Source organism: Odontesthes bonariensis, chromosome 9, assembly GCF_027942865.1.
Source record: "Odontesthes bonariensis isolate fOdoBon6 chromosome 9, fOdoBon6.hap1, whole genome shotgun sequence".
Classification (NCBI taxonomy): Eukaryota; Metazoa; Chordata; class Actinopteri; order Atheriniformes; family Atherinopsidae; genus Odontesthes; species Odontesthes bonariensis.
This window is the reverse complement of record NC_134514.1, coordinates 12,169,572-12,182,918: the sequence shown is the minus strand read 5'-3', so window position 1 is coordinate 12,182,918 and position 13,347 is coordinate 12,169,572. Positions and strand designations below refer to the sequence as shown.

The window sequence follows — 13,347 nt, the reverse complement described above, 5'->3', positions numbered from 1 at the left end:
AGTTTTGGTCTCATAACATTACAAGATGATTTTGGTGAGCTTGAAAACAAGTGCTTCTTTTGTTAAGACCTAATTCCACCAGTGATCATCACTGTTATAACAGTTAGGAAGGATCTATAACACAACCTAGTAACCCGTTATCTGGAGAAAACAAGCCCTGGTATCTTGAGATAACGGCATAAATGTATCCATAATCATGAAAAAACAATCATTATTATCTTAAGATGACATTCAAAATGAATTTAACTAGACATATTGAGATGATTCATTTGTGATGACAAGATCAAGACCAGTGAGGGAGATTGTTAACTACCATTGTACAAAACCTTTAGGTACTTCATTTGATAACAGAAAAAAACTTGTCTTGAGCCCAATCACAAGCTTTATCAGTATTTTTTCTGCATTTTGGGCCAATTAACTTGTCACAGTGATTACACATGATGGTATTATGATTTTTATAACTTCATAAAATGTAAACAATCCCGACAGATACATAATACCCATGTCAGCAACAGGAAACACGTAGCAGTATAATTGCTGCAATTTGATAGAGAATATGGCAGTATTCATGAAGAAATAACAGAACTTTCCAGATTAATGTGCTGGCATGGTAACACTTACATGGTGTGATCCCTGGAAGTCAAATGTGCAGCTGTTTATGGCAGATGTCCTCTCAATTTGCTGATCTGCTTCACGATCACCTCAAGCGTCCTCCTGATGTTAGCTACCATAGCACTGTTTCTTGTGTAATGTTTTAGAGTTGCAGAGGTTTTTCATTGTTTGGTAATATTTCACAGCATCAAACATTGTGTGCACAAACCAAACTTTATTTCAATTACCCGTGTATTTTTTGCAAAGCCGTTTGCTGCTGTCCACCAGCATGTTTGATGCTCCTGGCAACAGTACTTTCTGCCTGTTCAAACATGCTTATTTTACAAGGATGTTAGACTCTCAGAGTACATTAAATGCTGTAGTCAGCGGCACTTGAGCCTGAGCTTTAATCGTGTGAATGTCAGTTTATCTTGGATATTTGTTTGGGTCCACTCAGATTGTACAGTTGGTCCAGGCCACTGCTTTGGCCAAGCCCTTGGGGCCTTCACCTCACAAGAACTGGAAGTTGGTGGCCAGAGTGTGACGAATGCGTCAGTTCTAAACCCGAAGTTTACACAATGTTTTAGGAATATTACTTGTCGTTGCGGGAATGTCCCTGTTTTGGTTCACCAGGAAAGTTATGACGTCAATATAACATTGATTTTTATTTGCATACTTTGATTCCTCCAACATTGTGTGAACATCTATATTATGAGAACCTTTGTGCAACCTTTTACAGAATTGTGCAACTCCAACAATTTAGCCAGTCAACATTGTAGGAATGTTGTCGTATCATTTTATTCAGAAATGACAAAATATAACAAATTACGAAAATTGTGTAAAGAATGTAATATCCATCAAACAAAAAAATATCTGTGGGACATCTGCCAAACGTCACTGCATAGGGTTTCCTTTTAGTTACGGGGACCTTATTTGTGGGACATTCAAAATCGGAACGGTAAAGGACAGTCTCTAGTCTACCCTCTCAGGATTATTACACAACAGGGATTTGTTTCTTCTCCAATACAGTCCACTAACTCACTGAGCTATACTGTGACCTAGACTGAACCTTGACAGGTGCATTTTTATCTTTTTGCTGTTTGTATTTGGAAACAGATCTACTAAAAAAAACATTAATACAGTTACTTATTTTACTGATTTTATGTATGCACATGTGAACAGTCACACACAAGATGCATGTGTAATAAACTCAGAAAAGTCTTAACTTTTCCCTACACGAGTGGTGAAAGAAAAAACTAGTGTCTGAGAAACCTAAAGGAGGCATTCCCTGAAGGTCCGATTTATGTCTCATTCAGAGTGCCTCACCAAGACCAAATGACGTCAGTAAAGTGCTGCTAATGGTTTGCCAAGAATGTTGAAGTGGGAGACAGAAGTGGACATCGAGGGGACATCCATTGTTTGCAGAGTACACTCTAAAGGCCTTTGCACACATGACTCTCAAACCGGGACCGATGTGCCTTTTTTGGGTTAAGTGTGTATAGGCTGGTATTGCAGAACTCACCACTAACAACATGTTCATACTCTGCTAATTCTGCAACCCGGGCTTGATGTTTGCGAGGCAGGATTTGCTATTTCAACTTTTCTTTACTTCCCACTGTTGCAAAGTGAAGCGATGGACCCGAAATTTAATTTGGCAAGACTCCATTGAAAGTAAATGAAAAGTGAGACTGCTTGCACATGAAATGTGTACGTGTAAATCCTGCCTGCGCACACATTGATGTGGGGTTGACCTTCCTCTGTATATCTTTTTTTTTAGGGAGCAACCAATTTGTGTAAAGGTCTCATCAAAGCTTTTAGTTTCCCAAATGTTGAGGGAACATTCTGCTATTGCATAACTCAATGCAAATGCTCTCCGAACGTAATTTTATGGTTCTTGTCAATAAAATCTCGGCAGAGCCACATCCTAACGTTAGTAAGTTCTATGGTTGCTGAGATACAGGGACCCTAAGGACTCGATTTCCCAAAAGGCCTTTAGCCAGTTGCTGCCGCCGTCAATCCCCACAGGCCTGGCCCTCTGGTTCCCATGTCAGGAGTGTTACATCATTGGCATAGACACCCACCTTCTCGAGTGATGACGCAGCCCATGGAGTGAGGAGGAGGAGGGGGGGGGGGGGGGGGGGGAGGCAGGGAGGGGGGGGAGGAGGAGGAGAGGAGAGGGTGTCCCGTCTGCGCGGAGCTCAGACAGACAGCAGGGAACAGCTGCAGCACTAGGTTCGCACAGGATTGCACTGCATTGCGATTTAAAATATCAGTCATTTCATCCGCAAAACCCACGTAGAGCAGCTCGACCAAGTAACCAAATATCAATAAGAAAATGGTTGATCGCGAGCAGCTGGTGCAGAAAGCCAGGCTGGCTGAACAGGCTGAGAGATATGATGATATGGCAGCTGCTATGAAATCGGTAAGTCCACTCAAAGAAGGTAATAATCATGACTTATAGATGTGTGTGAATAATGTTGTAGAGCTGCTTCACTGCGTAAAGGCTCGTCCTGCAATCTCTGTGTTGGCTGTAAATCTGCGCTCTACTGGCTCGATATTAACCGCACTACAACCAGGCGCCAATGTAAAATGATTTTTAATGTCTTTATTGTGTTGTCCACAGTTCATTACACACAGAGTTCACAGACCCTTTTTTTAAGAGCCGAGTCCAAATCGTCCGCTCTTTGGGCGGTGCCTTTCTCTTGGCTGTACCGTTCAGTGAGAGGATACAATGAAATGCACGCAGGCCCAACTTCATCTCTCAGCAAATAAGAGCATCGCATCTTACAATGGTCCTGCTCTGTTGCATTAACTGCCTTTTCCCCATTGTACCACCCCACCTCCCCTTCCACCATTATGCTGAATTTATAAGAACCTCTGCTGCTGGGAGCCATGTGAGGCTGCTCGGAAAAAGCCCACCAACTGCTGCTGCCTCCACCTCCTCCTCCTCCTCTTCTTCTTCTCTTTGCCACATAAATTACAAGGACAATAAATAATCCACAACTGCTCATCTTAATACTAGTAAACGAGGCTGAGAGGCATTATCTGAGCATGACTGCCTCAGAAAAATGCTCCAATAAAGAAATGCCCTTTCCTTTAAACCAAGTAGGAGCCAGTAGAATCTCTAGAATATTCTTTGTCATACTGCAGTGAGTCAATTTGAGGATATTTAATTCCAGGCGGTTCTTTGCTGCCATCTTCTTCACCTGATCCGTCATGTGTCATTTTGTCACTACGTGTGCATGTGCTGTTTGTGTGTCAGGGCTGATATCCAGCAGCAATTTAAAGTCATTTTGGGTTAATGACCCTGATTAAATGGTGCAGTATTCGATGACACTGCTGGCCTGCCTCACATTAGCTTTCTCAGCTCTTACTGACCGCTGGTGAGGACAGAGTCTTTGCTTTTCCTTCCTCCTTTTTTCCCCCTCTGTCTCTGGCCCCTTAATAAATTGTGGGACTAGATATACCAGTGGGTTAAAAAAACTGCTGTGTCACATCAGCTCATACTGGAACCATCAGCATCCTGGCAATCTTTTGCCCAGCCTGCGTGAGCTCATGCCCAGATAGAAAATCACGGTTTTACGGGAGGAACATTTTGTCTTAGGATCATCGGGGGAGACGGAGTGAGCTCCCGTGGATCGTTTGTCTTCGAGGGTTTCTGGTTGCAGGAGGTGTGATGGTGCGCCAGCTGGGAGGGATTCCTTTCCCTTTAAAAAATCTGCCGTGTCAGTGCAGTCCAAACTGGGCCCTTTTGCAGGGGTGTGTACACTCACTCTATAATCTAAGGGAATCCCTTGTGATTGCAGCCAGAAATGGCAAAGGAGAGGCCGTCACCTTCATGTTCCGAATGAAAAATGTATGTGGAGATGCCAGTGCTGGACTTAATGATGATTAATTTAAGAAACGGCCATCACAAGTTCCCAGAAACCATGGTAACAAGTTGACCAACTATTCAAAACCAAAAAAACTTTACTTTACTATCACCAGAGATTGTGTGAGAGGCCGACATCAGTGAATATTTGATGAAACATAATAATTAAAATGACTGATCTCTTGTTCCTCTTGGCAGTTTATGTAATGGTTTGAGCAATTTCAGCGAATCCCAACAATTGAGCAATTTGCAGTTGATGCCTGTTTTCAATTAAGGATCGTTGGGTGTGGGAGTTTTTGGGCTCGCACTGCGAAGCCCACTATATATATTGGGCGACCCTCTCTATCCACTCCCATGATGTCATCTGCACAATCTTTGTGCTCCTCTGATGGACGAGATGAGAAATGTTGGCACTTTCAGAAGGAGCTTTTCAGAAATTAACCATTCAATAAATCTGTTTAAAGCCTCGGTGAAAGGTTCTACTGAACCTTTTCTTTGGGGTATTGATCTGAGCTAAACCATTTTCCCACACAGGGTGCTTTTCCAGTCAACTAACCCTGAGTAATATAGTCTTTTTATAGACACAGAGTCTCCTTAATGACCACATAGCTATCATCATGATCTGTTCACATCTAAATTTAACAGTCCAACTCAGAGTGATGTCACGGTGTGGTCCTTTTAACAGGTAAAAAGGTCAGATTGAGCTAGAGAGAAGGTCACTGGGACACGTGAACCGCCGCTGCAGTGATGGTTTTCACTTACATTGCAGCTGCTCCCTGAGTGCTGGTGGGAATATTTTAGCCCTCTCCATCCCTCCTTTCTCAAACCTCCCACCCCACCCGCTGCTGCCAACTATCTTGAATATCATTTCTCACTAACTAGCATTAGTTGCACACGTGGCAGCTGGAACTACTGGTGCAATAAATGAATGGATTGCCATGGAAACTGAGAATTGCACATGACAAGTGAAATATTGCTCATCCTCTTTCCGATGGTTGACGCTGTTTGAGGAGATTATTTAATGAAAAAGGATAGTGTAGTGCCAAAAAATTAGTACTGCAGCTAACGTTTATTTTCATCAGCTAATGATCTCTTCATTCTCTTTGATTATTTGACTCATTTAGTTTGTAAAGCTCTAGAGAAATTACTCTTAAGTCTTTTCTCATGGGATGAAATGCCTTTATTAAAATCCAGAGGAGAGAAAAGATGGGGAAAAAGAAAGCATTAGATGAAATTAGGAAATCTGCAGTTTGCTTTTTCCCCCTGAAGGAATTGTTCTAAAGTTAAAGGTTTCTGATTTCTAAAGATAAAAAAAAAAAAAGGAAATTGTCAGGAGATGTAAGCAGATTTTATTGCAGATTTTCTGTCAATCGTGTATTGTATTCATTTGTATAATCCGTCCAAGCAGTGCGGTGCTTAACAGTCCCACTTAACAGTGGGATTTAACAGTCTGTGCTCTCCTTCTTCCAGGTAACAGAGTTAAACGAGGCCCTGTCCAATGAGGAGAGGAACCTCTTGTCTGTTGCCTACAAGAATGTGGTGGGCGCCCGCCGCTCCTCCTGGCGGGTGATCTCCAGCATTGAGCAGAAGACCTCTGCCGACGGCAATGAGAAGAAGATTGAGATGGTGAGGGCCTATCGGGAGAAGATTGAGAAGGAGCTGGAAGCCGTGTGCCAGGACGTGCTCAACCTGCTGGACAACTTCCTGATCAAGAACTGCAGTGAAACGCAGCATGAGAGCAAGGTGTTCTACCTGAAGATGAAGGGCGACTACTACCGGTACCTGGCCGAGGTGGCCACTGGGGAGAAGAGGGCCACGGTGGTGGAGTCGTCGGAGAAGGCCTACAACGAGGCTCATGAGATCAGCAAAGAGCACATGCAGCCCACCCACCCCATCCGCCTGGGCTTAGCTCTCAACTACTCTGTGTTTTACTACGAGATCCAGAACGCCCCGGAGCAGGCCTGTCATCTGGCCAAGACCGCCTTCGATGACGCCATCGCTGAGCTCGACACCCTCAACGAGGACTCCTACAAAGACTCCACTCTCATCATGCAGCTGCTGCGAGACAACTTGACACTGTGGACAAGTGACCAGCAGGATGACGAGGGAGGGGAGGGCAACAATTAAAGAGAAGCCACACTTCGAAAATATAAAAAAAATTATGAAGGGCAGGTGGACTTTGGCAGCCGCTTTTGCCGATGATACTACCGCAGCAGCAGTTCTTTATTTTTCCATGTGTTAAAAGAAAAGAATCAAAAGAGAGGTGAGAGTGGAGGTTAAATCTTAGTTTTAATATATATAGAAATATATATACAGTTGAAAGGGGCCTCCGTCTTCTTGATTTTCTCTTTGACATTTGCCAAAACCACTGATATGTCAGTCAATCAGCCTGGAGTGGTTGTTGTTGGATTGAAATGGCAGCCTCACACAGGCATAGGAACTGATCTTGTTCTGTCAGGATAAGCTGCTTACTTAGGTTTTTGCGTGATAGAGATGCATTTGAGTAACTTGAGAGAGAAAATGCTTGAATGGGAATGCCTCACAAAACTAGTTTGCATTGGTTCCAATAGTAGTCTATATATGAGAGAGGGCCCTGAAAGCCATTATTGTTATACTCACACTAGCAAAAGAGAAAGTTTTAATCCAGTAACCCCCCCCATCTATCCCAAGTTTAGAGGTAAAATTACACAGGAGTGAAAAAACAAGGACTGGATGGACTAATTTAATTCCCCTCCCTCTGTCTAATGTGTATTTGGCATCTCGCAGATCACATGTCATTGGAACCATCGAATCTTTTGGAAGTGAAGAATACTAAAGGTAAAAAATGACAAAAAAAAAAGAAATGAAATAAAAGCAGCTTCAGAGTTTGTGGTTTACTTATGTGTTTGTTTTATTAAATGCACTTGCCTACTATACTGTTTCTTCAGTGTAAGATGATGACAACAATAATATCGATTATTCAATATTGTGCATGCTGGTGATGTATTTATATACAGTAGCTTGACTTTATTAACTTATACTGTGGGTGTTAAGTATTCATATGAATGAGAAAAACCGGCTTTGTCTGATGTTGATTTATAATTTCTAATTTATTTAATTTTGTTATGGTTTTTGAGTTGCTATACCAAAATGGTGATCGTAAAAATTGACCTGTAATGGGCGTTGCTATAGTAACATGCAATATGTGTATTTTAATTTGTTAATGAAAGAAAAAAAAGGAAGATTTAAAAAAAAAAAAAAAACACCAGTGCTCACTTAATCTTACCAGCTGGTGTTTGTCACATTGAAGTATGATTATGATACATTTTGTTCTTTGAACAGTATATAAGTACTTTTTTCTGTCATGCTATCCAGTTTTAATAATGGTGAAGTTTCCAGGGTCAGTGTTTTCTGTTTTGAATTCACAAACATGGACCATATTTTATTTCTCACAGTATACATTTTTTTTGTTTGTTTTTATACCTTTTAGCTGTTCCTGAGTGACAAAATATCTTGAATGTGAGTCATTATGTAGCAGTTGCACAAGAACCGAAATAATAGCTATGATAATAAAAAAGAATATGACTAAATTATACATGCACCATTTCCATGGTGGTCTAGTGTATTGTTGTACTGTCACCCATGAGTATATTTGGTTTTGAGGAAAACCACTTCATAGTTTTTAAGGCTTTGTTTGAGTACAATGCGTGCTTTCTTTTTGTGCCTGTATTATTTTATATCCCTCTTTTGAGAGTTAATCTTTAACAGATAAAAAAAAAAATTGATCTGCCAGTATTTTAGTTTCCTGCAAGCATGTGAGCAAGATGTAATAATTTCCGTTCAATGGTTCCTCACTTTTCCGTGTGTGCTGTCTGTACAGCACAATGATATGAATATTCAACACCAATGCACACCACCACAGTTACAGGGGGAGCATAGGTAGTTAGATTAAGTTTATGACTGGTGAGTAACAAACCTTCAACACTAGGAAGCTGCTTTAGAGCACAGAAAGCTGCTGTGTGGATTTATCGTCGTTATGCTGCTACTTCTATAAATTATTGATATATTCATATTATTTTTACTAATAAATAGCAGTTTGGGAGCTTTCATTTTTGATTTCAGATGTGATGGCTTAAGAGAGAAACCAAAAGCCTTAAGGTCAGTAATTATGTCACCATCATGAGTCAGCCTCCATGAGCTCACAGAATGTCACAGCTGCTTTTGATTTATTTTTAACATTGTGAAGAGCTGATGGCCTCAAAGGCTCGCCGGACAAACTAATGCTCACACAGCTTATGGATATTATTTCACTTTAACTTTCAAGTCTTGAGTTAAGAATGAATTGAGGTTTTATCGTTTTCTTATTGTTGGGATGTTTTTGAGAAGTCCCACCAGGGGACTTTCACTCATTGCCAAGAATACACACACTGTGTTCCTTTCTGATTAATTTGTATTATTTTTCTCTGTGGTTTGTGTTTTTTACTTTTAAGTTTTCATTGTTGTGGATGTCGAGCCTTGTTTCTGTGACACAACAACATGCAAATACAAGCTTTGAGGTTAAAAAAAAGGAAAAAAAGGATCTGAATCTTGAATTTGATCAGAGAGGATTTGACCTAATGGAAATTTGCAAGCGAACTGTATGCTCTGGGGAATTTTTGGTTGCTATCTGTTGCCCATTAAAGTTATTTGTTCATCGTATTTTTCTAAATTTTCATTTTTGTCTGTTATCTTGCCATGCAGTATCATTTTAGAATCAACACAACTCATTTCTTTTCATTCTGCAAGTTTAAATATTTCTGACAAGCTAATATAGGAAGTCAGTAAGACCTTATGTAACCCTTCATGGATCACGTAAACTGTGTGCGTGTGTGGTGTGAGTGTTTGCATCCATATCTAGGTGTGTACTGTATGTATCGTATGTCTCTGCACTGCTGCATGTGTTGAGCGTCTGTGGGTGAACATGTAAGATGGTGTCTGTGTGAGCTGCAGTGCAGAGACACTGCCAGCTCACACAGCTATCACAGGATATCTAACACAAGGCTCTTTCTAAGGCCACCTTGATAATCATTATCTAAAATAGGGCGTTGATAATAGAATATTTGAGAATATATTAACAGAATATAATATATTTTATGATCACAGCACTTAAACAACTTCCACCATGTCATAAGCTCTGGAGAGTCAGCATATCCTCAGCTTTTAAATCCACCTGCCAATTGTGATTTTACATGCAAAGATCAAGCTTATCTGAACTAATATTCAAATCGTATTTCAAACTGGGAGTTGCACCCCTGCACTGATTGATGAGCTGAAGTGGCAAGCTGTTGGATCCCCCACCCTCAGACTGCAGCCTCTTGCTGCATCTTGCTGCACTGAACCTTTCATGAGATGAAATTCTGTGCTTTGAAAGGTTCTCCTCGCCAGCCAATCGCTGACAGGCTCACTTTCCACAGCCACCAATCCCTATCCTGTTGCTAGGCCTATAATAAGTATCCCATCATCAGCCCAGCTCCTTGCTGCACTGCTCAGACACCTATTGCATCCTGTGAAAAAAATGAAAGCTCAAAGCGCACAGGAGATATCAGGATTCAGCTCCATCCTATCTTCACGTTGGTGTTTTAATGCACTGCAACACTTTCAGGCACACTGGCATCATGGTTACTGGGAAATTCTGGCGACATTATACATCTCAAAACACTCAGGGGCCTACTGATGGATGTGTAATTGAATCTCCAGCTGCTACAAATCAAATTTAGAGGCAAATTGTTTCAAATTAGAGTAAAACTAAATAGACATTTGTAATGTAATAGTATAGTTTACAATGTTCCCTGTACATCAAACATCCACGCTGAATACATTTTATACAATTAAAATGTTTGTTTTTTCAAGGTGATCTACATACATCACAAGAGAAGATGATTTTTAAAAGGGTTTCATCTAAAGGAAACAGAAAACTGTTTAGCTCTGTTTCACTTCCATCTGCACAGTAACTGCTGTTTCTTATCACATGAAGGGAGTCTAGGATGACAAAGCACAAGTTATCCTTGAGGCGTGTCACCAGCAGTCAAGTGCACTCTAAATCACTGGGTTCAGTTCCTTGCTAGCATCAGTGGATGGCCACTGCATCTTTGTTGCAAAGCTCCTGGGGATATACAAAAATGAATATCTTTGATGATGTAAACAAAACACAGTTTCCACAGTGTGTTTTTTTTTGTAATCTGCATCCTCCGTGCTCTGGCCAGGTGCCTCCCTGTAGTACTTCATGCTCCCAGAACCATTGACTGTATGGGATGATGGACAAAGTCATCCCTTGGCAGACGTGAAGTTGATGCGGAAGTGATTTAAAATATGATACCACTAACAGCTGCAAGGCGTTGGTTCAAAAATATTTGGCTCCACAAGTCTCACATTCGAAAACCATCAACTTTTCTCATGAAATGCTAAGTCAGTAAAATTATTCCAAAAGTCATTATGGTGTCATAAGCTTAATTAATTGCCTGTCCTTTCCAACATTATCATGTTGGTTTTGCTTCCATAGTTTAATGCATATAAATCTAGAGCCCATGCGGTGAAAAGAAAAATGTTATTGGGTGACCACAAGTTTCTAATTTGTTTCTACTGGTCACTGAGATGTGGCAGTGAGTTAGTAAAGTGTGGCAATTACATGATTAAGTTTTGGTTATGCATTAGTATAGATGCCACACAGTTTGGAACGCAAGCATAATACTTACATTTAGCAAGATGTTCTTTCAGGTGTATGTAACGTTTGGCCGCAACTTAATTATCACATTTCCCCACTTTATGTTGTTGATTTTATTGGCAATAACATCTCATTTCCTCATCTTTGTATGTAATGGTCATTCGATCAGTTATTTTCTATTGATGACAGATGGAGAAGGAGAAGAAACACATTTTAGTACAATCAGCTTATTTCTTGTCCAAATATGGCCACTTTCAAGTTCCTCTTCACAGAAGAGTCGGAGCTTCTTTCTTACACAAGTATGTGGAAGGCTTGATATTTATATACGTCTCGTGTTTCTAATTTTTCCCACTCAAGCTACATGTCAGAGAAGCGGATTTCAGCAAAATACAAAGCTGTAACATTTGTGTATAACCTCATGTCAACAACAAAACACCTTTTACCGCAGTTTCGGTGTGTTAGAAACATTGAAAATATGTTATTATTTGTGGGGATTTTCTGTCAGTTATGATAATTGAACATGACTGGTCACAAGTTAAAGCTGGAAAACCTTTACCTCTTCACATTTTGATTAAAATCAATTGCAGATGACGCATCTCTCTGTGCGTATGACCATTACCAAAGGCATGGCTGTGTAAAAAGACTGTGCAGGCAGTAACAACGCTAAAGCAGCCAAACACTAGCTTTGCTTGTGTGAATACACCCAGTCTTGCAAGACAACATGTAATAGATATTTTTTCCCACCTTTCCAAAACAGAGCAGTGTCACAATAAGGCTCATCAATTGTGAGATGAAAAATATTTTTCTCCGTCTGTTTTCCTTGTTTATTTTTGCACATTTAGTAGGTGTGCATTATGTGAATAGAGGCAGATTCGAGTAAAGCAAAATGTAAGCATGATACAATTTGAAAGGCATTTTGTTGCCAAGAAAGTGTGGTGATTTGGCAATATTTCCTGTGGAACTGCTCTGTTTTGTGTTTTGGATCAGTGTAACTTTTACTTCTTCTGGTGTGACACTATGTTAACGCTCATAAAATGCAGCATTTCTTGCTGTCCACAAATGACTTCATTAAAACACCCATAAAGTCCTGTGGCTCATGCTTCTCATAGTAGCTGTTGACCCATTCATCATCAACCATGACAGCCTTATGGTTTTACAGTGCTGGGGCAAAAGTGGCAGCTTAGGGCACTGGCAGCAGCAAGCAAATAGTTTAGAGACTGACTCGCATGTAATTAACACTTTGCTCAAAGAGTACATGGATAAAGACTGATGGTGCTGTGAATTTCTGAGGGTGTAGGTGAAACGTTGCAGCTTATGACTGATCAGATTTTAGAAATAAAACCTTGGCTGGATTGATTCACTGTTCTGTGGTACTGGTACGTCATCACACTGCTGTACATTTCTGAAGAGACCCCAGTGCAGACACATTGGGTTTTAGAACTTTTATCATCCATGTCAACGTGATCTACTCCTCAAAGATGCAAAAAAGATGATAGCTGTACAGCTCCAGAAATATCAACCCATTAGAGGCAGAGAAGGAGGGAGAAAGAAGAGATGGAGAAAAAGAGGGGACTGAGAACAGAGACAGATCTATAAATAGGCTTCCCTGCAGCCTGCGAGTAGACAGTGAGTAGACCAGAGACATCAATGTGACAGCCTCTCTACTATAGACACTATATGCCTCAGTGTGGATAGGGAGAGTTCATGTCTCTAGTTAAAAAAGCCTGATTCATCACTTTTACTTGCAGCCCATTAAACACATGAAATTATACAAGCAATTGGCTGATACCTGCTGTTTTCTTAAAGTTCATTCATTTGTGTTATGATAGGACTCCGATAGGACAGAGGGCTGCTGACTTTTTCTGGCACAAAGACAGCTGTTATGCATGACCGCTTCAAAATTAATTATTCAGGATAACATTTAGTCTTTGTATTATTTATCAAAAACTGCCACAACGTTCAGCTGAAGGCTTTGAAATGCTATTTTAGGGAGCTCTCGTCCCAAAACATTCCAGGATATGTCGCACCTCTTCATCTGGCTGCTGCACACAACACAGCCTTTTCAAAATTTGCTTTCCTTTGCTACCATTACAATTACATTTACAATATGTAATTATTCATCACTACAGAGACTTGTGTGATGAGCAGAAGTTTGTAAAGGTGAGTCTAAAATTAAGCCCCCCTCCCTCCTTTTCTGGGTTACATC

General features: G+C 40.6%; 1 protein-coding gene across 1 annotated transcript; it reads left to right on the top strand.

The window, feature by feature from the left end:
- Positions 1–2,770: 2,770 nt before the first annotated feature.
- ywhag2 (3-monooxygenase/tryptophan 5-monooxygenase activation protein, gamma polypeptide 2) lies at positions 2,771–9,139 on the top strand. Its single transcript, XM_075473142.1, has 2 exons — positions 2,771–3,013; positions 5,933–9,139. The coding sequence occupies exons 1-2, from the start codon at positions 2,927–2,929 to the stop codon at positions 6,587–6,589; spliced, it is 744 nt and encodes a 247-aa protein (XP_075329257.1). The 5' UTR covers positions 2,771–2,926; the 3' UTR covers positions 6,590–9,139.
- Positions 9,140–13,347: the final 4,208 nt, after the last annotated feature.

Excerpts from the sequence above, each read along its gene's own strand:
- ywhag2 (XM_075473142.1), top strand. The coding sequence starts at position 2,927 with ATGGTTGATCGCGAGCAGCTGGTGCAGAAAGCCAGGCTGGCTGAACAG. Across the intron at positions 3,014-5,932 it reads TGGCAGCTGCTATGAAATCG|GTAACAGAGTTAAACGAGGC; the intron begins GTAAGTCCACTC and ends TCCTTCTTCCAG.